The 27,459-nt window shown below is 35.2% G+C and overlaps 1 protein-coding gene across 5 annotated transcripts in view; it reads left to right on the forward strand.

Annotated features, from left to right (window-relative positions):
• Nucleotides 1-27,459, forward strand: part of RTKN2 (rhotekin 2) — a 115,515-nt gene continuing 88,056 nt past the window's right edge. For all 5 annotated transcript variants that reach the window (XM_073240994.1, XM_073240993.1, XM_037003026.2 and 2 more), the window contains exons 1-3: nucleotides 1-459; nucleotides 6,057-6,253; nucleotides 27,194-27,252. In XM_073240994.1, the coding sequence (XP_073097095.1) occupies nucleotides 16-459; nucleotides 6,057-6,253; nucleotides 27,194-27,252 (700 nt within the window). In that variant the 5' untranslated portion in view covers nucleotides 1-15. The remainder of the gene's footprint in view (nucleotides 460-6,056; nucleotides 6,254-27,193; nucleotides 27,253-27,459) is intronic.

The following is a 27,459-nucleotide window of genomic DNA, read 5'->3' on the forward strand; positions in this document are numbered from 1 at the left end:
AGGGCCTACGCTGGGATGCAGACAGAGAGCACCCCGAGCAACGGGCGTGTCTCGAAAACCACTTGCTTAAAACCTACGCCCGGTAGGGTGCGTTCAGTGGCCAACGCTTTCCCATGGCCCCGCCCACGGCCCCAGCAGTGCCTTAAAAGTGCACGCCGCTCCCCTCTCCGCGGTCGCGCTGAAAACCCTGGTGCCTCCTGCGAAGGGGTCCAGAGGCGCGGGGCTCGGCCACTGCGCGTGCGCGCGCGGCGCCCGTCCCTTGCGACCCCTCTCCTGCGCCCGGACTTGGTACGGCCGGGACGACGGTTGGCGTCCTCCGCGGCCCAGCTTGGGGCGGACTTTTCAAATCTTACCTCTGGGGGCGTGGCGGCGGCCCTGGCGCTGGTGCTGGCGCTGGAGATGGAGCGGCCGGCCTCGGGCAGTGCGGAGCTAGCCCCGGCGGGGCTTCCCGCCCAACAGGTGGGTGAGGACGGGGCCAGGCGTCAGGTCCTCCGCCGCCGTTTGGTCTCGTCGTCGGGAAAGCCCCACTCCGCGTCCGTATTCAGCCGTGGCCAGAAACAGAGGGAGGGACTAGGAGACTGCTCTGTGACCTAATGGAGCTCGGAAATCCCCCGTGTCCTGGCCTCTCCTGGATCTCTCAGGGAGGAAACCGGCGGGAGTGGGAAGCGATGCCGAGTACCGCCGTGCGTTTCCGGGCGCACCTGTCCACCGCCGCTTGCATAGTCGGTGTTTTTGCAAGCGTAGGTGACCCCGGGGAAATGGGACACTGGGGATTTTCTAGAAGCCTACCGAGGCCGATTGAGGAAAGTCCGATTATTACTAGATTTGGTGGAAAGTGCAATTACTGGAGTCTACACACAACACAAACTTGAGGGGGCGGGGCGGAGAAGCAAACTGCTATCTCAACTTCACAAAAAGTTGTCTTGTATTCTTTTTGAATTGAATAGGAGAGAAGTTTGAAGTTTGCAATTTAGCCATGTAAAATGTGTTAGGAACCTTTTTTACTTAATATAGATCGCTGTTATTTCTTGGCAAAATCGGTTATTAAAATGTACTTTCCACGCTTAACTATAACTTGAAGGACTTAAAGGAAAACTCTGATGTCTTTAAACTGGATCTTCCATTTTAATCTCCACCTTCTTTTTTCCTACTTTTAAAGTAGGCAAAGCCATATGAAATTACCAGTTTTGTAGGTCAAAATTGGTGGAATATTAGCAATTTCCAACCTGTTATCTTTGCTTAGAAAACTTACCTTTTTTAGAAACCTCAGCAGACACAGATCTGTTAGGAAGTCTTAAGTAATACTGTGAAAAATAAAGCAAGACATTAGGAGTCATTATGCAAAAAAATCCAGTAACTCTTTATCAGTAATTTATGCTGTTTTATGCCAGCATTTACAAAAATTTCAAACATTTTGATGTAAAGTACTTCTTTTCTGTACTATGCTCTCATGTACTTCGGCTGTCCTGATTGTTAACAAAGTCTTGATTTCTGGTGACTTGATCTGTTGATGCTCTTGCACTCATCATCTAGGTGTCAGTGTAGCTGTTCAGATATGTTTATTGAGCTGTGTGCAGCAGTAATTAGGAATGGCGACAAAAGGGACAAGAGTATAAGGTCATAAAAGAAGTTTAGCTATTTACATATACAGAAGGGCTGGATTATTTACATATGGGAAGGTACAATACTTAATGATTTCTTAGGCAGCAAGAAACTCAAATGATTGATTTGTGGAATAGTTTGTGTTTGGAACTTGGAGAAAAATGGCAAAATAGTAATAGATTACAACCTAACAGAAATATTACAGGTCAGTGATGAACTAATTCTGAATTTTTATTTGGTGTATTTTCTTTGACATTAATGAATCTACCATCTAATCGGGATAGGATCAAAGATTTCTAGGTGGTCATACACTAGTGAAACACCTCTACTCAAATTTTAGAGTCATTTGTGACTACTCACAGTATAGAATGTTGGCTTTGGAGTCAGATTAAGGTCAAATCCACCTCTTCTTGTTATACAACCTTAAATAAGTTAACTGTCTTTTCTAAGTCATTTCCACAGTTGTAGAATGGGTAAAATGTCTATCCCAGTTGTTGGACTTAGAGAATTTCCTTAAAGTACTTAGCACAGCACCTAACACTCAGAACGTGCTTGAGAGATGACTTTTTTTTTACTGTCTTTTGTCCTATATATCTGAGCAGTTGGAGCAGCCTCTTACCTTTTCTTATAAATGTTTAAGCTTTTGAAATCTTAAAAAAGTAAAATTTAAGAAGTGGTACTATAGCATTGCAGAAAAGTAAACATATGCAGAAACATGAACTTAAGAATTCTTTAATTCCATTCCTCAGAATGACCATTGTTAACAATTTCCAGACTTTTTCTGTATGTGAATAGTATTTAAAATATGTATAATTTAACTTAGAAGAATGTTTACTGTATATTCTATTGCAGTCTTCTTTTTCATCTTTGTTTCCTAGCTAACATGGTATAACTGTGTGCATTAAGTGGGTGATAGTTTATATTAGGATTACTACAGATGTCCTACCAGCAGCCCAACTTTATTTTGTTTTAAGTCACTGCTTAATTCCAACACTAAGGCCATTTTCTTTGCACTTCCTTTCTGCCATTCTGACTCTTAAAAGCTAGTATGTTTTGTTTTCTGCATAATTTAGATTTTCACTTTTTTTTTAACAGAGACTCAAGCCAGGTTTAATGATCACTGTCTAGTTTTCAGGCCCAGAGGCTCTAGATTTTCACTTTTAAGGCATCTCTCAATTTCACTTTTCGCTTTCCCCTTTGTATTTTTATCAGTCTAACTTGGTCTGCAAGATCAAAATAGTGTCATAGCCTTCTGTTTGACTTCATTACAAGCAAGCCCTTACTCAGAAGGAATAGCAAGACGATGGTTTTCTCTGCATTCTCCACTCTTCCTGAAGACTTGGATTCAAACACGTCTAGAGGGATGAGTCCATGGAAAGAAGCTTTTTTGTCATAGGCCCTAATCAGTCTTGACTCTGCCAGTGTGGCTGAGGCAGCAGCCGTGATGATGTTGAGCTCCCGAGCTCTCGTCCTCTCTGAGGTCAGTAAACATCACCTTTGAATGCTCACTGGGTGCCCTCATCACATGAGCATTGTTCTCCCTGGAGAGCACTAGATGTCAACACCTAGTCCAGGAGTGTTCTGGACCCCTTACTAACTAAAGATACGTCCTGTGACTCCATAAAGCCTTTCTTGCCGAGAGTGGCTTATCTTGACCGAAGCAGTTTTCTCTGTGTGTAAAGTAGAGATGTGTCCTGAGAGAAGTTGCATGAAGAACACAAAACTGGCTAACACAAGAGCTCTTTTTACTCTGACTACATTCAAAAGCATACATTCACTTACAAATTTATCCCTCTTATGTCAGCCCTCCCAGATCCGCATCTACTCATTGTAGAGCAGAGGAATTAAGGTCGTAGTTTACTGGGAATGTTAATTTGGCTGGTTTAAGGGTCAGCAAACTATTTCTGTAAAAGGATAGAGAGTAAATATTTTAAGCTTTCTAAGCCACATTATTCCTACTGAACTCAGCTATTGTAGCTTGGAAGTAGCCATAGATAATACAAATGGGCATGACTATGCTTCAGTACAACGAAAACAGGGATAAGCCAGGCTATATAGTTTGCTGATTCCTGCTCTAAAGAATAGAATTCTAATGTTAATATCTGCTAAATATCCCATTTCCTTAATGAATATTTACTATTACAAATAAGGTTTTTTAAAAATCCTGACTTTACATTTCCTTTTCCCACTATTTCCCAAGCCTCTATAATTTTATAAGTCTTTATCAGTTAGTGATGAAGAGAATGCAATCTTTATTTTCAAAATGAAAACTCTTTAGTCCAAATTTATTATACCTTAATGTGGCTGTGGCCATCTGCTGGTTCCTGAAGGTTGTTGCAACTTTCCAGATTGCTGTGAATTTCAAGTAGCCCTGCAGTAGTAGTCCTCTACCCAGTCTGTGCCTTCAGTCATCAGAAGAACTTAAAATAACATGCTCAGGCTCCATCTCCAGAGGTCCTAATTGTTTTGGGGGTGGTACATTATAAGTCCGCTCAAGGTGATTCTAGTGTGCAGCCGGCTTTAAGACCCGCTGTACTGTTTTCACTGGCTGCCTCACTGTAGCATTTAGAAAACAAAATTGAATTTAATGGCACCAGATGGTATTTGTTTATATTTGAGTTGTGGGATAAATCTATTCAGCCCAGCTTCGAGTTGCACCCTATGTGCATCCCCAGTACTAACCAGCCTGCCAGAGTAAGTCTATAGACATAATGGGTTACAGAGATAATTTTTACAATTAATTATTAATCACATTAAAGAAGACTTCTTTGGGGCTGACAAGTCATAAAATGATGATATGGAGTTGTGAAATTCAGTCATGTGTAAAGAAGGAAAACCAGCAAATGACTACATTTATATAGTATACCAGTTTTGAGTTATACTACTAAAGGTTGTTATGGGTGATTACATGGTGTAATTACAGAAAGTAATTAAACAGATCTGTTTTTCTGCATGTGAATAGTACATTTGATTGATCTGAACAGTTAAGTTAAATCATTTGAAGTTTCTCTTTTTAGGTAATCTTCATAGGCTATTGCTGTCCTAACTTTCAGAGTTTGTTTTTGAAAAGATTGTCTTTATAGTATCTGGAACTTTGTATTTAGAGTCTGATTCACGTTTTTTGATATAGATTTTGACTCAATGAAAACGTGAATTTTAGTGTTCTTTTTTATTTTTTATTTTTGCCACAGATGCCAGGATGGTCACTTTACTTTTAGAAATAAACATACTGGAGCATTACTATATGTTTTGTAATATAGTAAAGAGCATCTGATGATTTATAATTTTTAAAATACCACTGTGAATCAAATGAGAACAGTGTTTCAGTTAATAGAATTTTAATGTTACATATGAAACTTGTATATAGATCCAGGCCATTACAAGACTGTAATATGGAATAAAAGACTTTCAGAACTAAAATAACTTAGTAGTTTTATGGTGACTCTTAAAACTAAAATAAACATAACCCAAAAATATATTCTAAATCTCTGTTCCAGTAGCTAAAGCTTCTGACATATTTTGACCACAGTGCTTAGTGTGTTTCTGAGGTTTATTTACTGTGCTTACCATGACAATAGCCTGTTACCTACCTGCTGCTAAACCTTAAATCCTTTATTCAGCTTTTGCTTTTTTAGAAACTTTTTCCTTGGTGAAATTAGTGTCACGAACCACATCTTGTCACCCCACAATACAGCTGATAATATGTAATATTTGTCACATTAGTTATTGTATTACTGGGTTTGTTAACTGAGGCTGCTGTGACAAATACCAAAACTGAATGGTTTAAAACAACAGGCCTCTATTCTCTGAGTTCTGGAATCCAGAAGTCTGAAATCAAAGTGTCTGTAGGACCAGGCTCCTCTTGAAGGCTCTAAAGAAGAATCTTTCCTTGCCTTTCCTGTTTCTGGTGGTGATGATCCTTGGTGTTTGCTGGCCTTGTAGACCATTGCTCTGATCCTTGCTTCTGTCTTCATGTGGAGTTCTCTCTGTGTGTGTCTGCATGTCTTAACATGGCTTTCTTATAAGGGTACCAGTTATTGGATGTAGGGCCCACACAAATGCAGTATGACCTTATCCTAGCTGATTACACCTGCAAAACTCTATATCCAAATAACGTCACAATTCTCAGGTTCTCAGAGGACAGGAATATTTGAGAGATGCTGTTCAACCTTGTACCATTAAGGTAAGAATATGAATGTGTCTCACCTTTGTTTATGTTCTGTTTATCTGGTAGGTTATAAAGACTTCCTAAAAGGGCAAGAAATTAAGGTTTTGAAAAGAACATTTAAAAATAGCTATATTTTTTATATTGTCATACATCAGAACTGTTACTTTCCCAATATGTTATGAAATTATAATGATATCTAGAACATTTTACATCTTTAGGAGTAAAAAGAAATGTTATAATTTTGCATATTCAATCTTCTAAAAATACTTTTCTCTTTTTTTTTAAGGACTGCAGCATTCAAGAAAAAATAGATCTAGAAATTCGGATGCGAGAAGGAATATGGAAACTCCTTTCCCTGAGCACTCAGAAAGATCAGATTTTGCATGCAGTAAAGAATCTCATGGTATGCAATGCTCGAATAGTGGCTTATACATTGGAGCTACAGAAATTGAAAGAGCAGGTTGCAAATCAGACTGGAAGATGGTTAGTAGCATGTTTTCTCTATAACTTTTAATGTAATTCAATATTTGAATTAAAATGTTTGGATTAAAAACATGATATAATTAAATCATATGGTCAAATATCAAATCATCAAAGCTTTTAAAAAATAAATACCTTGAAGTAGCCTCTGATATAAACATTTTGACAGTAGAGCTCAGGGTAAACGAACTATTAAGGTGGCAATTTTCACTGAGCAGTTGTATTGTGTTTCATACTTACAGATTTATAAAATGAAATGGTTAAGAAGGAAGAACTGAGGGAATGTATTCAGGGCAAGACTGATAGATGAGTATATAGAAATGTAAATTTTTAAATTGCTTGAAAATATTCTAATAATGAGGTTACTAGCTGAAAGTAATGGAAACTTAGGTACAGAAATTGAAATGAGTGGGCGGCAAAATTAAAAAGGTGTTAAAACCTTATACCCTTCATATAGTGAATAAGTATAAGACAGGAAGTGACTTGCTCAGACATGTAACTAGCTAGTGACAGAAGCTAATGAGAGGTTACTTAGGATTTGTAAGTAGCTTCTAGTCCTTGTTCTCTGTGTCACTCATGCTGCCCTTTTGGATTAGGTATAGGATTTGTGTATGAAATTTTCATCCTATCCCGTTTACAATGCCAAGTCTTATTTGGACCTAAGAATTGACTAAATTTGGTGGCTAGATGTTGGTTTCTTTTTTAATATAAATGATCTTACATATCCCACTGCTGATCACTTTTAAAGCTCTAGTGCTAGTGAAGTTTCTTTATAGACATTATTGCCCATTGGACTGTTCACATTGCACCTTCATTAAACTCTTGAAAATAAGGTAAAAAACAGGTCAAAAAAGAGATTTCTGTAAAAATAAAATATTGATAAGATTGTGATATAATAAAGACTTGTGTATAAGTGGCTAATATTTATTAGCTATATTGCCTAGGGAGAACTGTTTAATCCCCTGTGCCTCATTTCCTTCTTTATAGTTAGCATGATAATATTTACATTTTGAAAATTAAGATTATATACAATTTTATTAAGAATTTTTATATTAAAAACCTAATGTAATACCTTGCACAAAATAAGTACTTAACAAATGTCAACTAATTTTCATTATTATTTATTCCTCATGTTATAAAATGAAATATTCTGGTATCATAATCCAAGAAAATATTTTTCAGATAGACATATATTGGTATTGGTTTAAGTCAGTGCTTCTCAAACTAGGTCACATGTGTCACTGAGAGTATATGATTATGTGTCAGAAAATATGTAAAGCCATAGAGTAAACATGATGCATCTTGTAGCATGAGTTTTTAAGATAAAGCATGGGAAATTTAAAATTGTGTCATAATTTGGGGTTATGCTATTCATGGGGATATATGTTCCTTCTCCCCAGCCCTTGTAAGGATATTTTGTCAAGGGGGGCTGTTTCAGTGAAGCAGTCTGAGAAACAGGTGTATGTAAAGTGTCAGGCTAAATAAATTCATATCTCTCACAGTTATATGGAATATTCCTTTGGGAATCATATCTGCCCTCCATATTGTCATTCTTTAAATATTTATAATGAATTGGGAATTGGCCATTTTCTTAATTTGACAGTATGACTTTTCTGAAGTTGCTGATTTATAAAAATGTTAAATAAACTTAATCTGTGTTGGATTGATATAACAAAGATAGGAAAAAATATTGGGACTCTCAACTGAAAATGTATATGATTTTCAGTTTCTTTAGTGAATTATCTTTGATAGATGAAAATGGCTTTGATGCTATATACATCATGGTTTGTTCATCCTTCATGTAAAACCATTATCTCCCTTAACTATTGAAGTATTTCTTTTAAAAAATCTGACTATTCTGTATTAATTCTTTGGTTTAAACTTCATTTTATGTGCAGATATAATCTGAGGTCAATTGTCAGATAAAACTGGAAATTATAGTTCTTGCCTTCTTATTACATAAAAATGATCTAAAGATTAATGATAGTCTTAGGATAGTATTTTTAGTTCTTTGAAGAAAGTAATATAAATTATGTCATTTAGTCAATCAAATATTTACCAAATATCTACTACTTGTAGGACATTTATTAAGTGCTGTGGTAGTATATCCAAATTCAAAGAGCAGAATTTGTCAAAATATGATAAGTATGAATATCAGCAGTCAAATATTTTACCTTTAGACTCAGGAGTCTGTCCCTTAATTTGGTTTTGATAGTCTTAAAGGTAGAAAAATGTTCTGTTTTTACATTGCTACCAGAGTTAAAGTAGCTTTTTAATGAGTCTACTGCCTATCACTAGTCCACCTTCTACAAAATTTTATGATAAAATATCAATAAAATTAACAATATCAAAAAATTTGATTCTAATCAAATCAGTATGAAATGGTAGAATTGAAAATGTAATGGAAGAATTGGGTCTGAATCTTCTAGATCATGAAGGATGGATAGAGTTTGGTTAGGTGAGTTGGAAGAAAGCAGCATTCCAAGAAAGGAAAATAGCAAAATAAAAGCTTAGGGTGAAAGATGAACATGAGTTATTCCAGAGCAGTGAAGAGATTTGAGGCAGAAGATTAAACCAAAATTGAAAAGGAAGGGAATAGCAAGATTCAAGAAGGTTTAGAATGCTAGGAAGTTAGTTGTTACTAACTGACAGCCTTTCTAGGTGCTAGATATTGTGCTAATGTGTTCACAAATAAACACAGAGGTATAAACTTCTACTAAGGACTTATAAACTAGGACTTAGAAATATTAGATAACTGTTTATCTACACACAGTGACTATGTAGCTTGGATGTAAACCCTGATGACTTAAAAGTCTGAGTACCCCTCCCCTTCCGCCCTCAAAAACCCATATATTTTGTACTACCCCAAGCTGCGCTGGTGAGTTATTATAGGGCTTTACATTTATTTCATTGTTTGTCTATTTTTTAGTACATTATTTTCATCAAGAAAGTGTCATGATGAAATGGGTGTTGGGAAGGTCATATGGCAGTAGAATATTGAAAAGAAGAGTTAAACAAAATAATTGAAATAACCAACCTTTAGGGAAAACATTTAAGAAGAAGGGACATAGAAGTGTTTGAGTAAATACCTTTTGGTGAGAGAAATGATATCAAAACTAGTGCATGAGTTTTGTTTTTTTCTGATTGATTGACCTTCACTCAAATGTTCTTTATACAGAAACAATCATTCTGAAAATATTTCCAGTTTATTATGAATTTAATTAAGTAGGTAAATAGTTTCACTTAATTTTACAACCTTTTTAAATTGGGGTTCTAGAAAAAGAATTAAGCCATAACACCTGCAGACCTGTGTTGTATACAGTGGCTTAACCTCTGTGTGTCTACAATAATGCTAGTTTTTACCATTCTTGAGAGAATTGAGAAAGGAGTCATTCTGCGGTTTAGATTAGGAACACCAGTTGAGAAATCAATGATAGAGTCATATCATTTATTCTTTTTTTTAAAGCCACATATCTGAGAATATTGGTAACAGGTTAAATGTTCCATTACCATAATGTTCTAGTAATATAACAAGAGCTTTGTTACCCTAAATTGTGTGTAGTTATGAAACACCTTCAGGTATACTACATATTTTTTATGCCTAAATATGCAAAAGATACCCAGGTTTGTATACAATTCACAATAGTGTCAGGATGAGTCAAAAAAGGGTTATCTAGAAAGGTTTCTAGGTTGAGTAGACAGCAGATGGTTAGAGGGTAAGGGATGGAACGCATGCCTCAGTTTAGAGGACAGGATTGCTTGGTTACAGCAGTCTGTCAGTTTGCTAGTATTTTGATTGATAAACAAGAATATCTCCCTATCTTTTTCTTGCATCTTATAACCAGCTTTATCTATGTAATAAACTACTTATTTAAAAAGAGTCTATTCCTTAAAGAAGAGCTAAGAGTTTCCATTTACTGAAGTTCCTTAGATATATATTACATTCCAGGATCCTTGTGCTCTTATCTCAAACTACTTTCATAGTCTTATTTCTCAAACTTTTACTTTACAAATTTATTTCAAATAGTTAATCTGTATCCCCAAAATAATTCTTGAATTTTCATATCTCCAGTGCCTTTGCTTATACTGAAGTGCCTTATATTCCATGTCCACTAAGCATGACCTCTTTTGTTCTGCACCCTGCTACCTGCATCGTCAAACTTTCCTGGGTGAGTCTGTTCAGAAAAGGTCATTTCTTCCTTTATGCTCATTGTAAGGACTCAAAAAATTATTTCCCCCTCTTAGTTCTAGTAGCATCTGAACCATGAATATCTTACTGTAATACAGTATATTCTAATGTAGCTATTTATAAACATATGTTTTCAATTAAATTATGAACTTTTGGAGGCAGGGACAATGACTTCTTGACCTATTTGAAACAGTGAAATAAGAGATGATGTTACCACTCACTTTATAGGGTTATTGTGAGGATTTAGTGTTTGGAACTTGGAGGCAACACAATTAGTGTTGATTCTTTTCTCTTTCTCCTTTGTATCCCCCCAGAACACCTAACAGTGCTGTGTACATACTTAAGAACAATTTAGCATATGCTTCATAAATAATGCTTTGTCCCATTCTTCCTTCCACGTATACGATGAGCAAATAGGACTTTAATGATAGTTAATTTTATGCCAGTTACGCATTTTTCTTTTTGTCACTTTCTTCCATGTTCTTAGGTTCTTACTGTCTTTTTTTGGCCTCAATTCACTTTTTTTTTTTGCTATTATTAATGTACAATAACATGAGCAATATTATGGTTACTAGACTCCCCCTATTTTCAAGTCCCAGCCACATACCCCATTATAGTCACTGTCTATCAGCATAGTAAGATGCTGTAGAATCACTGCTTCTCTTCTCTGTGCTATACTGCCTTCCCCCTGCACGTCCCCCTACATTATGTGTACTAATCATAATGCCCCTTTTTCCCCTTGTCCCTCCCTTCCCACCCATCCTCCCGAATCCCTTTCCCTTTGGTAACTGTTAGTCCATTCTTGGTTTCTGTGAGTTTGCTGTTGTTTTGTTCCTTCAGTTTTTGCTTTGTTCTTATGCTCCACAGATGAGTGAAATCATTTGGAACTTGTTTTTCTCCACCTGGCTTATTTCACTGAGCATAATACCCTCTAGCTCTATCCATGTTGTTGCAAATGGTAGGATTTGTTTTCTTCTTATGGCGGAATAATACTCCATTCTGTATATGTACCACATCTTCTTTATCCATTCATCTACTGATGGACACTTAGGTTGCTTCTATTTCTTGGCTATTGTAAATAGTGCTGCGATAAACATAGGGGTACATCTGTCTTTTTCAAACTGGGCTGCTGCATTCTTAGGGTATATTCCTAGTAGTGGAATTCCTGAGTCAAATGGTGTTTCTATTTTTAGTCTTTTGAGGAACCTCCATACTGGTTTCCACAATGGTTGAACTAATTTACATTCCCACCAGCAGTATAGGAGGGTTCCCCTTTCTCCACATCCTCGCCAACGTTTTTTGTTGTTTGTCTTTTGGAAGTTGGCCATCCTAATTGGTGTGAGGTGATATCTCCTTGTGGTTTTAATTTGCATCTCTCTGATGATTAGCGATGTGGAGCTTCTTTCCATGTGCCTGTTGGCCATCTGAATTTCTCCTTTGGAGAAGTGTCTGTTCAGCTCCTCTGCCCATTTTTTAATTGGCTTCTTTGCTTTTTGTTTGTTGAGGTGCGTGAGCTCTTTATATAATTTGGATGTCAACCCTTTATCAGATATGTCATTTATGAATATATTTTCCCATACTGTAGAATGTCTTTTTGTTCTATTGATGTTCTTTGCTGTACATAGCTTTTCAGTTTGATATAGTCCCACTTGTTCATTTTTGCTTTTGTTTCCCTTGCCCAGAAAGATATGTTCAGGAAGAAGTTGCTCATATTTATGTCCAAGAGATTTTTTGCCAATGTTTTTTCCTAAGAGTTTAATGGTTTCATGACTTACATTCAGGTATTTGATCCATTTTGAGTTTACTTTTGTATATGTGGTTAGACAATAATCCAGTTTCATTCTCTTACATGTAGCTGTCCAGTTTTGCCAACACCAGCTGTTGAAGAGGCTGTCATTTCCCCATTATATATCTATGGCTCCTTTACAGTATATTAATAGACCACATATGCTTGGGTTTATATCTGGGCTCTCTAGTCTGTTCCATTGGTCTATGGGTCTGTTTTGTACCAGTACCAAACTGTCTTGATTACTGTGGCTTTGTATTAGAGCTGGAAGTCAGGGAGTGTAATTCCCCTCACTTTATTCTTCCTTCTCAGGATTGCTTTGGCTATTCGTAGTCTTCTGTGGTTCCATATGAATTTTAGAAATATTTGCTCTAGTTCATTGAAGAATGCTGTTGGTATTTTGATAGGGATTGCATTGGATCTGTAGATTGCTTTAGGCAGGATGCCCTTTTTGACAGTATTCTTCCTATCCATGAGCACAGGATGTGTTTCCATTTATTGGTATCTTCTTTAGTTTCTCTCATGAGTGTCTTGTAGTTTTCAGAGTATGAGTCTTTCACTTCCTTGGTTAGGTTTATTCCTAGGTATTTTATTCTTTTTGATGCAATTGTGAATGGAATTGTTTTCCTGACTTCTTTTTCTGCTAGTTCATCATTAGTGTATAGGAATGCAACAGATTTCTGTGTATTAATTTTGTATCTCACCACTTTACTGAATTCAGATATTAGATCTAGCAGTTTTTGAGTGGATTCTTTAGGTGTTTTTTATGTACAATATCATGTCATCTGCAAACAGGGACAGTTTAACTTCTTCCTTACCAATGTGGATGCCTTTTATTTCTTTGTGTTGTCTGATTGCATGGCTAGGACCTCTAGTACTATGCTGAATGGAAGTGGGGAGAGTGGGCATCCTTGTTTTGTTCCTGATCTTAAAGGAAAAGCTTTCAGCTTCTTGCTCTTAAGTATAATGTTGACTGTGGGTTTGTCATATATGGCCTTTATTATGTTGAGGTACTTGCCCTCTATACCCATTTTGTTGAGAGTATTTATCATGAATGGATGTTGACTTTCATCAAATGCTTTTTCAGCATCTATGGAGATGATGATGTGGTATTTGTCCTTCTTTTTGTTGATGTAGTGGATGATGTTGATGGATTTTCGAATTTTGTACCATCCTTGCATTCCTGGGATGAAACCCACTTGATCATGATGGATGATCTTTTTGATGTATTTTTGAATTCAGTTTGCTAATATTTTGTTTAGTATTTTGCATCTATTCATCAGGGATATTGGTCTGTAGTTTTCTTTTTTTGTGGTTTCTTTGCCTGGTTTTGGTATTAGAGTAATGTTGGCCTCGTAGAATGAGTTTGGGAGTATTCCCTCCTCTTCTACTTTTTGGAAAACTTTAAGGAGGATGGGTATTCGGTCTCCACTAAATGTTTGATAAAATTCAGCAGTGAAACTCTGGTGTAGGAGTTTTGTTCTTAGGTAGTTTTTTAATTACCAATTCAATTTCTTTGCTGGTAATTGGTCTATTCAGGTTTTTCTGTTTCTTCCTGGGTCAGCCTTGGTAGCTTGTATTTTTCTAGAAAGTTGTCCATTTCTTCTAGGTTATCCAGTTTGTTAGCATATAATTTTTCATAGTATTCTCTCATAGTTCTTTGTATTTCTATGGTGTCCGTAGTGAATTTTCATTTCTCATTTCTGATTCTGTGTATGTGTGTAGACTCTCTTTTTCTTAATAAGTCTGGCTAGGGGTTTATCTAATTTGTTTATTTGCTCGAAGAACCAGCTCCTGCTTTTATTGATTCTGTCTATTGTTTTATTCTTCTCAATTTTATTTGTTTCTGCTTTATTCTTTATTATGTCCCTCCTTCGAATGACTTTGGGCCTCATTTGTTCTTCCTTTTCTAAGTTCATTAATTGTGAGTTTAGACTGTTCATTTGTGATTGTTCTTCTTTCCTGAAGTAGGACTGTATTGTAATATATTTCCCTCTTAGCATGGCCTTTGCTGCATCCCACAGATTTTGCAGTGTTGAATTATTGCCATTTGCCTCCATATATTGCTTGATCTCATTTTTATTTGGTCATTGATCCATTGATTATTTAGGAGCATGTTATTAAGCTTACATGTGTTTGTGGGCTTTTCCATTTTCTTTGAGTAATTTATTTCTAGTTTCATACTTTTGTGATCTGAGAAGGTGGTTTGTATAATTTCAATCTTTTTTAATTTGCTGAGGCTCTTTTTGTAGCCTAGTGTATGATCTATTCTTGAAAATGTTCCATGTGCACTTGAGAAGAATGTGTATCCTGTTGCTTTTGGATGGAGTTTTCTGTAGATGTCCGTTAGGTTCATCTGTTCTAATATGTTGTTCAGTGCCTATGTCTCTTTATTTATTTTCTGTCTGGTTGATCTGTCATTTGGAGTGAGTGGTGTGTTTAAGTCTCCCAAAATGAATGCATTGCATTCTATTTCCCCCTTTAATTCTGTTAGTATTTGTTTCATATATGTAGGTGATCCTGTGTTGGGTGCATAGATGTTTATAATAGTTATATCCTCTTGTTGGATTGACCCTCTTTGTCATTATGTAATGTCCTTCTTTATCTCTTGTTACTTTCTTTGTTTTGAAGTCTATTTTGTTTGGTACAAGTACGGCAACTGCTGCTTTTTTCTCCCTATTAGTTGCATGAAATATCATTTTCCGTACCTTCACTTTTAGTCTGTGTATGTCTTTGTGTTTGTAGTGAGCCTCTTGTAGACAGCATATAGATGGGTCTCATTTTTTTATCCATTCAGTGACTCTACATCTTTTGATTGGTGCATTCAGACCATTTACATTTAGTGTGATTATCGATAGGTATGTACTTATTGCCATGGCAGGCTTTAGATTTGTGGCTACCAAAAGTTCAAGGGTAATTGCCTTACTATCTAACAATCTAATTTAACTCACTTTGTATGCTATTACAAATATAACCTAAAGATTCTCTTTTTTTCCCCTTTTTCTTCCTCCTCCATTCTTTGTATGTTATGAATCATATTCTGTATTCTTTGTCTACCCTTGGGTGACATTTATTTAGTCTTAGGACTACTTCCATCTATAGCAGTCCCTCCAAAATGTACTGTAGAGGTGGTTTGTGGGAGGTAAATTCTCTCAGCTTTTGCTTATCTGAAAATTGTTTAATACCTCCTTCAAATTTAAATGATAATCTTGCCAGATAGAGTATTCTTGGTTTGAGGCCCTTCTGCTTCATTGCATTAAATGTATCATGCCACTCCCTTTTGGCCTGTAAGGTTTCTGTTGAGAAATCTGATGATAGCCTGATGGGTTTTCCTTTGTATGTGATCTTTTTTCTCTCTCTAGCTACTTTTAAAAGTCTGTCTTTATCCTTAATCTTTGCCATTTTACTTATTATATGTCTTGATGTTGTCTTCCTTGGGTCCCTTGTGTTGGAAGATTTGTGCACCTCCATGGCTTGAGAGACTTCTTCTTCCCCAGATTGGGAAAGTTTTCAGCAATTACCTCCTCAGTGACACTTTCTATCCCTTTTTTTCTCCCGTCTTCTTCTCATACCCCTATTATGTGAATATTGTTGTGTTTGTATTGGTCACACAGTTTTCTCAATATTCTTTCATTCTTAGAGATCCTTTTTTCTCTCTGTGCCTCAGCTTCTTTGTATTCCTCTTCTCTAATTTCTATTCCATTTACCATCTCTTCTACTACATCTAATCTGCTTTTAAATCCCTCCATTTTATGTTTCATTTCAGATATGGAATTTCTTAATGATTGAATCTCCATCTTAAATTTGTTCCTGAGTTCTTGAATATTTTTCTGTACCTTCATAAGCATGTGTATGATTTTTATTTTGAACTCTCTTTCAGGAACATTGGTGAGTTCCGTTTCATTTGGTCCTTTTTCTGGGGTTTGTGAGTTTTGGTCTGAACCATGTTCTTTTGAGTTTCATATTTCTGTGTGGTACCCTGTATTGCCCAGAAGCTCCAATCTCTGGAGCTGCTCAGCCCCTAGAGTGAGGTTGGGGGTTGTAGGGGAGCGGAGCTGATGCCTGGGGGGAGGAAAGATCTATTTCCTAATTGCCTTCTGCTCTGCCTGTCTTCTGTATCAGAGCCAGTGGGCTGAGTACACAAGTGTAAAACTCTGTACTTGGCGTCTCTAGCTGTTGTAGGTGGAGCCTCTCTGGCTGGCCTGATGCCAGAGCAGTGACTGCCAGTTTGCGAGTTGGTGCTGTCAGGCCAGGAGGAAGGCTCAGCAGGCTGCATATCACAGTGGGGGGCCTCAGAACTGAGTAGCCAGCCAGGGGAATAGAGCGCCTGAAGCTACCCAAAGTTCCCAATCTGCTGGGCAGAGTGCACCCAGACAACCTCATCCCCCTGACTCTTGTCCCGTGCAGCAAGCTCCATGCAAACACCACCCCTTCAACAGCCCTCCGGCTGCTAGGTAGCCTGTCAGACCGCCTGCCTTTCCCTTGTCCCAGAGTGGCCAGGTGTGAATCCCGTCTTCCACAAATGGCTGGAATCTGTCTCTCAAGCACTAGGCCTGTCTGAGCTCCCCATCTTCCAGAGCACTACACAAGGTAGGTTTCTGTTTGCAGAGCCTATCTCCAGGGCCAGGTGTTCAGCAGTCCCAGCCTTCCACCCCCTCCCCTGCTCCATTTCTCTTCCTCCTGCCAGTGAGCTGGGGTGGGGGAAGGGCTTGAGTCCCACCAGGTCAAGGCTTTCGTACATTTTACCCTGTTTTATGAGGTCTGCTCTGTTTGTGAGGTCTGTGTGCAGTCTGGTGCAGCCTTCTTTCCTGTTGCTGTTTTAGGGTTAGTTGTATTAACTATGTTTTCACACTATCACTCATTTTGGGAGGAGTTCTCAGCCTTTCCTCTCATGCTGCCATCTTGAATCCCCTCATTCATTCACTTTTTTTAAACCAACTTTTTATTATTAAATGTCATAGATAAAAGTATTGTAAAAAGTGATGAACATGATATATGTTTTCCAGCTACATGGACCATTAACAGTTTGCCATATATGTTCATCCACTTTCCCTGTCTCTGTGCACAAAGACACATGCAAATTATACACACACACACACACACACACACACACACACACACACACACACACATTCTTTTTTGTGTTGAACCATTTAAAAGTAAGTTGGAGACAACATAACATATACATCTCAATAGTTCATTATGTTTGGAGATGCTCAATATTCTATATAACCAAACTATGATTACCACATGTAAAATATTAACAATAATTTCATAATAACCATCTAACATTCAGTCTGTATTCAGTTTTACTTAGCTCTCAGAAGAAAATTCTTATAGATTTCTTTTGGGAAACCAGACTTCAATCAAGATTAATGCAGCACATTTGGTTATGTCTCCAGTTTCTTTTAATCATTTTACCTTTTTCTAAAAACTCATTGCCTTTAATGCTTTAAAGAGTCTAGACTTTAAACAATATCCCTTAAAAATATCTCATATATTGTATTTATCTAATTGTCTCTTTATGATATATTGAGTCTTTTTCTCGTATTTCCTGTTTTTGCTGTAACTGGAAGTTGGGTCTAAGGGCTTAAAAAGACTCCAGTTAAACAAGGTTAAACATGTAAGAATTTTTCTAGGTAATGCACTGTATGTGGTTCTGTGTCTGCCACCAGTGTCATGCAGTGTGGTATCTGTAGTGCCACTCTAAATGATGCTGAGTTTGATCCCTGTGTTTAGATGGCAGCTGCCAGATTTCTCCTTTGTGATATAATGGTTTTCCCTTTGAGATTCATAAGTGACCTATGGGGCATTATATTGGGACTGGGAGAATATATTCTGTTATCCAACAAGCTTTCACTTAATTATTTTATCCATTTATGGTCTTTACCTAAACTATTATAATTGGGTTTGCAAGACTGATTAACTAATTTTTTTCCTACTCTTTTTAGTTAATCTGTAAGGAAGGGCATTCCTTTCATTTCTATCTCCATAGGTTCATGGATTTTTATTTATTTACTGTGTTATCATTTATAATCATTAATCTTTTTGATAAAGTATCCCAAATTTGTTTAATGGAAGTTCCTTCAAATTGACTTTTTTGTTCTTTCTAACTTTGTCTCTGTTTGTCTCTAAGAATTTCCTTACTTTGTGGCACAAAAAGATGACAGAGGCTTTACCTTGTATTTTCTGTGCCTCAGACCTAGAGTCAGCCATTTCTCTAATGAGTTCTAGTTCCCTTTAATGGTGAATGGTGTTTTGAAACCAAGTTTTAAAAACCACTAGGTATGCTCATTGTTACTGGGGATCACTACTTTTAGGCCTTTTCAGTGGACATAGCTATGGGGGAGACTTTTAAAAAAATAATGGGTTTATTTATGTTTATAGGTTTTTTGTTTTCTTGAATTATTTTATTTATATTTGTATCTCTTTTTTCTTATACTGAATATCTTAATTTATAAAGACTAATATATTTCCTTATTTGTTTTATACTATGATTGTGTAAAATAGTTTCATAATTATAGTACCCCAGATCACTGACAGTAAACCCACTGAGGCAAGTTCAAGATTTCCTTGCAGTTCTTTTTCAATACACAGATTATGAAAAATTTCCAACATATGGAAAAATGGAAAAATTGTACAGTGAGGACCCATATACCTACCACCCAGATTCTATAATTATTACTTTGACTTTATTTGCTTTATCCTATATCCTTTTATTCATGCATTAATTTATCTTATTTTTATGATATAATTCAAAAAAAGCTCTTCTGCATGAGAGTGTATGTGGGTGTGTATGCCTATGTACATACAAATATACATAAATTCTTGTAGTTAGACAGTCAGGAAACTATGTTTAAAAGTTACCTGAAATAATCTATTTCTCTCTGTATAGTTATGTTATCAGTTTCACAAACAAAGTCATTTGTTGCTGGTCCAGATTGGGTTTGCCTTTTTTTCCCTCAACTTCTTGAATAAATTATACTTTTTGGATATATTGAGTTTCTTCTTTTCCTATTCCCAAGTAGTAGTAGCTGCCTTAATCCCTATGCCAAGAGACAGACACTATTCTGATTTTTTTCCACTATAGGTTTTATGTTCTTGAACTTAATATAAATGTAATTCCAGTATGTACTCTATTTTTTCCTTCAGCATAATACTTTTGAGACTCAGCATGAACTAGCTTGTATCAGTACAATTTGTTCCTCCTTATTGATCAGAAGTCCATTGTAGGAATGTACACGGCACCATTCCGTCCTTCTCATTGTCTCTTCTCCAGTTTCTTCCCACTTTTGATTGCTTGCCAGTCTCTTTAGGTAGTTGTTTTTAAATAGTTTTCAGATTTTATATTTTCTCTGGGAGAGTTGCTCTAATATGAGCTACTCTAACATTACCAAAAGAGGAATTCATTTTGTTACATTTTAATCAAGTAAATTTTTATTTTTTCTACTTCTTGGAATATTTTGAAATTTTCTTTCTGACTTAATATGGCCAATTTTCTGTTTCATGGCCATATAACTGTTTCATGGGCTTTTGAAGTTGCATTTCATTTTATCGGAGTACAAAGATTGATATCTATGTTCAAATGATCTATGTTATTATTTTTTTAAGATCTATATAGCCTTGCTTATTTTTTGAGCACTTGAACTGATTTGAGCTGAAAGAGAAGGTTAGGATTTTTGTTATTAAGGTTTTGCTGTGTCATCCTTGCATATCCTGTACTTTCTGTTTTATGGAACATTTGGTACTTTAGTACTTGTTATATATTCATTGTCAATTGCAACTTTAGCATTATAAAGTGCCCTTTTGTTGTCTCATAATGCTTTTGGACCTGAATTCTTCATTTAAGTGATAACAAGATCATATCCCCTGCTCTCTTATTGTTTGCATTTGTTTGGTATATATTCTCCCATCTCTTTATTTTAGCATTTATGAATCATTGTGTTGAAGGTGTGTTTTTCTATTCACCCCAAAGTTGGGCTTACATTATGAGCCTATCTGAAAATACTTTTACTATGGGTGTTAAGCCTATTTACACTTATATTACTGATGCATTTGGTGCCAGCTTTGTCATATTCTCCTCTGTTATGTTAGTTTTCATGTATTAAAGTTTGTCTTTTACTATGTGGTCTATTTTCTTTGCTCTTAATTTTTTTTTTAATATCAAGATTTTTATTGGTCATAGTAGTTACTGGAACTTTTTACTAAAAAATTATATATTAATAACATTATAATGATTTTAGCTCTTTTTGTTCCTTATTAGGCTTCTACTATTTTGTTTTTCTGCTTTAAATGATAATCATTTTGTTTCTACCTATGTGGAGATCAATAAATTTATTCTTTATTCCCATTGCTTCTCTACTTTTCTACCTTTTTTTTCAGATTGTATTATTTCTCCTGCAGAATATATAATATTTACATGCTAATTTTGTACTTGTATCTTCACCTTTGTTTTAGTCATTGATCTATAATTAAATATGTATAATGTTCACTACCTGTCCTTTTGTTTTACTTTCCAAAATCATCTCTTGTTTGGAGGAAGAGACAAGCTAGTAGATTTCTCAACATGAGTATAGTTTTCTTTACATTCTTGCATGTTCAGAGTACTTTTGTTTAGTGTAGGTACTTAAAGGACAATTTCGCTGTATAAAAAATCATTGGCCAACACTTTCTTTCCTTGAGTTTCTTGAAAACTTTGTTCCAGTGTTGCCTTGTTATCAACAAATCTTGTCTATTTTTTTCTTCTTTGTAGGTTACTGATTTTCTTCCTTTCTGAATGACTTGGTATTTTTTGCCTAGAGGCTGAAAATGGTTTTCTTTATCTTAAAATCTGACTTTACTGGAATATGCCTAAGGTAGAGCATTTTGGCTCACTAAGAACCCTTCCAACATGTAGATTCAGTTATTTTATTTTCAGAAAGTTGAAATAAAAACCTCCGGAATAAAGAATGAATTCTCATTACTTTGTTTGCCTCATTTAAGTACTCCAGTTATGCATAAGTTAGATCCTCTTTGCCTGTCTTCTGTGTCTGTCATGTTCTCTGTGATGTTTTTAAACTCTGTTTCATTTTTGTTCATTTGCTCCTTTTCATTCTCATCCACTCTATCCCTCAATATACTGTAAGTTTATTTCTTTGTCCTTGGGCACCTTATATTTTACTTTTTATTTCAGAAATGATTTTTTGCCAGTTTCCTTGTTTCTTCCTCTCATTTTCTTTTCTTTTTTTTTTTTTTTTTGCATATTTACCTGTTTGTCCTTTACTAGTCTCAGATTTTAGATTTCATATTCCTAGTTTTTTTCATATTTACAATAGTTTATTTAACTCTAATTCATTTTGGAGTGTCATGTTACAGTTTTTCTTTATATTTTTTAGAGTGTGATTAGTGAAGTATTTTTTATCAGCTGAAGCATTTTGACTCTTTCTACTTTAATTTTATAGTGGTTTTCTATGGATGTTTGTCCCCCCAACCCAATGAAATATATATGATGTAGGATTTTCCTGAGCCAAGTAACAGGGGTTGGGATAGGGTTGGGGGTAGACAGAAGGGATTTCTTGGTTTCTTAGTTCAAGAGTGTTTTCTCTTAGAGCTGTGAAGAGCCATTACTTTAATAAATGGTGCCTTTGGGGATGTTAGTTGGTTGATTTTCTAATTCTTTGAAATGATTTTGTTTCTTGGTGTTTCTAAATTCAGTTGTCTTCTTTTTATAGCCAAGACTTTAAGGGCTCCTCCCCATTGTGAGTATCACTTCTTTACAAGACTAACAACTTCTGAACCAGAATTCTTTAGGAGCCCCTTTCTTTCAATTCCCCAGGATCCAGTGCTGTAGTACTCCCCATGTCTTATATCTATTCTCTTTTTTCTTTTAGGGGAGATCACAAGTTGACATTATTTGTGTTTTACACTGCATATCTGACTCTTTACTTGAGTTAGAGCCTCCAGAAGCTGAATTTGATGGTTTCAGTTGCTAATGTGCCCACTTAGATATAAATTGAAGTGTGTAGTAGTCTGTGCTTTCTAGTTATGTTGTAGGTGTGTTGAGGAGCATTGTTTATTTTCCTCCATTTTTGTCCCTGCCACACAAAGAATTGAAGGGCAAGAGACCCAGCAGTGAAGCAGAGTAAAAGTTTTATTTAAAGTTATATGCTTAGAGAGAAAGTACAGGCAACCTCAGAGTTGCACCGTGAAAGATTGAGAAAAAGTTTTATTTAAGGCAAAAAGGTACACACTTGGAGAAAGGAGAGTGTGGGCTACCTCAGAGAAGAGGTGCTGAAAGGTTTAAGTTTTATTTAAAGAGAGAAAGTGTGGGCAACCTCAGAGAGAGTCATGCCCCGAAAGGTTGAGAAAAAGTGCAGGCGAGCTCAGAGGAGGTGTGCCCTGAGAAAATGGGGCTTCCCTCTTTTAAGGATTTTTCAGGAATGTGACAAAGGGCTAGGGGGTGTAGACTTGAAAAGTGGTCTCAAGATATTTATCTTCGATGAGAGACATTAAGTCTCTTCTCTTCTGTCATCAGTCCTCCAGGTAATTCTGCAAAATTGACTTAACACAAGAAATTTACTGATATGATTCCTCCTAGCAGCTTCCCTCTGGGAACATATCAATCAAGATCACCTGCCCTGCTACCAAGGTGGACTGAGTTATTGTCTGTTTGCTAAAGAATGTTTCGAATCTTACTTCTTAACTTCCTGGGTTTTTAAATGCAATCTTAGCTTTAAGATGGAATATTTCCTGTTTTTACTATGCTGTTTATATCTGGGCTTGTTTGGAAAATTAATCATGATGCTTGTCTCCTGCCCGGGTTGCAAATTACTTGATTAGGGGCTGGAGGAAGAGAAAAAAATAGCATATAGGTTAAGTTAAAGAATAAGCCAATCTTACAATGGCATGATCTAATTGACACAATGAAGACCTGGGCTCTGCTGGGATACTTTTCTTTATCTGGGGAATATCCAGATATTCCAAGTGACTCCTGGCCTTTAGAGCTTCAGCTGATTAACTCATTAACTCTGTGAGTCTGTGGCTCTCTAGTTTTAACTGGTTAACTCTTTGAGTCCCTTTTAAGTGGGCTTTATGGGCCTTATTCTCTTTCCATCCCACTCATACCTATTTTTCTGTCTAACAGGTGTTGGCTTTAGGTGATTTTATTTGCTTTCCTTGTTGATCTGAAAGCTTTTGTAGGATGCCTGAAGAGATTCCAATTTAGGTGGCTACCATTATGGTACAGGAACTGTAGGTCATACTCTGATCAGTTTAGTAAATGTTTTAGTGCCTCCTCCAAATAAGCTCTGAGTTGAATATTGAGGCCAAAAATATACTCAAAAAGTAATCTTTGCATTTGTGTAACATTTCTAAGAATTATATAGAATGTATTAACACTATTATTTCATGTAGTAGCTATGAGGTAGGTAGATCATTATCCGTTTTATAGCTGCTTAACCTCAGGATGCTGAGGTTAATAGGCTAACAGCAACTCATTGACATAGCTAGTTATTGATGTGTAAGATTCAAACCTTAGAGTTTAGTCAGAATCTACTAAAACTACTCCCTGTTCTATCAAAATGACCATATCCTATTTCACTTTATTCAGTATTCACTAAACATTTATTGAGGGCCTTAGAATGTATGGAGCTATATACCAAGCACTGGTGATTTTTTAAGTGAACAAAAGAAATTAAAAAATTTCTAGACTTACAGAGCTTACACTTTAGGAGTAACATTCTCCCCTGCCCCAACCTTTCAATGTATCTCCTCTGTCAACTACTGAAATACTTTATTTGGCTTTGTAAAAATAATGCAATCAAAGTCATTTAATTCATAGGACCTAATTATGTGTCTCATTCAACATAATTGTGATTTTAATAATGCCAAAATAACAAAATAGTTTCTTATACTCCAGTTGCCTAGTTCATTGCTTACAATGAGTCATGTAACCTAAAAAAAGGATAAGTGTAGGTTGCAAGTGAAAAATTATGTACTCCTGTATTTCTACAATAAAACATGGTATATTAAAGACATTACTGATTTTATTTTTTAAGCTTTATATTGTTTGGTGTCTATTGAAAAGAGTTTGTAATGTCAAGATCAAAATAGAAATTTCATTTTCCCCATTTTAGATACTTACGAAGTTATTATTATTTTATACCACATAATTTTAGGATGGTTTAAAATTCCATGTTAAACATTCTGCTTGTTTTAGTTTTCACTTATTTGCATAAAAGATGAAGGATTTTATAACCTGCTTTCAAATAATAACATTTCATTTAGAATTCTCTTAGTACTTCATTAAGAAAATATAAAATACTTTCATCGTTGTGCTGTATCCTATCTTATTATAGCTTATTAATTTTGGCCAAGAAATGCTATTTTAAATTCCCATATGGAACAATATAAAATAGGATAATCTGTATTTACTCAATCAATTTTGATACAGACTTTTGAGCAACAGAGTGACTTCTTGGCACCCTCTGTTGGTCATTTTATTTACCTACAAGCAGAAATATAAGTAAGTAAGTTAAAAGCCGATCTTTTGTATTTTTATCTCTATCTTTTCCATTTACCAGTCTCACCAAAATAATATTCAAATCTGGGTTCATAAGAATAAGGTATGCTATTATTTAACTGTACTTTTGTTTATATAATTTTGTGGTTGTTTGCCTTTACCTCAGGCTGGCTCTTTAATTGTAGCATTTAGAATTGGCATTAACTCTGCAGATTTTCCAGCAAGTGTTTAACTGTAGCAAACTATTAGCTACAGTAGCACATTATTAAACAGGTAATGTTTAACAATTTTTATTGTCAATTTTGAAATAATTAGAAAAACATCACATTTTAACACCTTAACTGTTTCAGGAGTTATTTGAATTGAAAATAATTCAAGCTTCAGGAAAATGAGGCTGAACAGTCAGTTCATCTCATTTTTTAAAGACAGACTTAATTATTTAAGGTTCTTTAAGATTGTATGGTTAATTATATTTATTTTACAGTTTGATAATATTTGTATATAATAAGTTTGTTGACTGGTTCTGGAAATGCCTGTGCAAGTAATTTTTAATTACAGGGAAGAAAGCTGTGCTCTGCCAGATGGTTGAATACTCTGGAAGAGGAAGAATTTTTTTGATAAATATTCAGCAAATTTGCTTTTGGTGGTTCTAGTATTTCAGATTTTCACTTGCCCACCAAGTGTCAAGTTTAATCCAATTTAATAATACCTAATGGATCTCAATTTCAGCATGTCTATGACCTATTTATTAATACTCAAGTTACTCACCATATTAGAGCTTTTATTTTTTTAATAAAAATTTTATTTTTCACTAATATAAGTATTTTAAGAATTAATAATATGTATTGCTTGTATAGAAGGTGTTTTTAGAAAATGCCAGCCAACTATATTTATGTTGTATTTCTTGTACTAATTTGAAGAAATAAAGATTTTTAAAATTTCTAGTGTCTTTTACTATATTATTTTCACCAAAATATAGACTATTCACTAATTGAATTTTTTATTTTATAATGAACTAATAAGCAAGCTAATGTTCTCCAACATGAAAAATTAAACTTGAGCATAAAATATTGACCTTGATTTTTTTAAAATTTATGATTCGACAAAATATTAGTTTAAAATAATCATTGAGTGCTTTTATTTTTCATAGTGAATTCCCTATTTTTAACTTAAATACTGATGTAATTAGATAGGATCCTGGGAATTTATAGCTTTAAGTTTACTACATTACTTTAGTTATACCTAGTGTGCAATTCTATTAATGCCATATAAGTGTCCCAAGTATACTTATCAAGTTAAGTACATCAGTATATTATCTTAGCTAATTTGGAATATATTTCACTTATAATAGTGATGTTTACTTGCTTAATTCATAAGAAAGTAGGAAAAGTAAGCTGATACTTTTTTTTTCAAATTTGGATACATGATAATGATGTATATGCAATCTTTTTAATAAGGCTATGAGATGGTGTCATACTCTTCTGAAAATTAAATACACCTCAAACTCTCACCCAGTCTTTCTCCGGAAGCCTTCTTAGAATCGAACAGTATTCACATGAAAAGGTTCTATCTTATCACATATTTGGAGTACCTAATTAAATTAGCCAGCAGCTAATTAGCTAGCCAAAATAAATAGAAACCAAAAAAAAAGGACAGAAAGGAAATACTGCTTTAGAAATGACATAATTAATCTCTAAATGCAGGTTATAGGATATTAGGGAAATATTCAAGGATGAGAGATAGTAGGTCTAATAGGAAATAACTATTTTGAAAATTTTTTAAATGGGTAGTAGTATATTCTAAAGTCAGATCTGGAAATGTCTTATATTCAAAGAATTTCCTTTGTTGCCTTTTTCTATTGTGATAATAGTATTTTCCTCCACATTTTATTCTCTTTACAGAGCCACTCCCTTCCTCTGCCATTTAATGTATTATTTTAGTGTATGCTTTGTGTTTTTGAATTTCAAGGAAATTAATATAATACTTCATATAAATATATAGCAGAGAGTAATTTTTTACTATTTATTGGATTTTATAAGGATAAGTTACTCCTGGGCAGCAAGTTCATGGTTGGGAAGTGAGTTAAATTTTATAGGCAACTATAATCTAGTAAGTTAGAAATGTGATTTATGACATGGTGATCCAAAATAGCACACTTCCTGGGACCTGTACAAATATTGTACATCTTGTTTATAAATGTGTAAGTGGTCACAAAAGGCTTTCATTGTAGAGTAAGCCAGTACATAATCAAAAGGGGATGTAAAACTTACATGGAAAATCAGAGAATGCCTCTGTATACCTCTCTTAAAGCCAGCTAGCTGATGGCTAAACATCGTAACATTTGAGTCAAGTAGTTTATATTAACTGGAAGTCATTATTATTCATGGATATGTGTTTTATTTTAATATTTAGACATGTGTGAAAGATTATAACAATTATTAGAGAATTTTTTTTTTTTCATTTTGACAGTGATGTGAATTTTGAAAGTAAAGAACGAACAGCATGTAAGGGAAAGATTGCCATATCAGGTATGGTACAAATGCATCATTTTTATATTACTGTATAAATTCTGTAAGAAACTTCCTAGAGTTGGTGGAGTTTTAAATTCCCTGCATATATTCTCTTACTTCATTTTATTTCGGATACGTCTATCAGAACATTTATAACATTGTTTTCATCATGCTACATATTTTTATAGAATTGTAGCAGTGAGAAAACTGTTTCATATGTTACAT

The sequence above is a fragment of the Manis javanica genome, chromosome 7 (assembly GCF_040802235.1).
Source record: "Manis javanica isolate MJ-LG chromosome 7, MJ_LKY, whole genome shotgun sequence".
In the NCBI taxonomy this organism is placed as follows: Eukaryota; Metazoa; Chordata; class Mammalia; order Pholidota; family Manidae; genus Manis; species Manis javanica.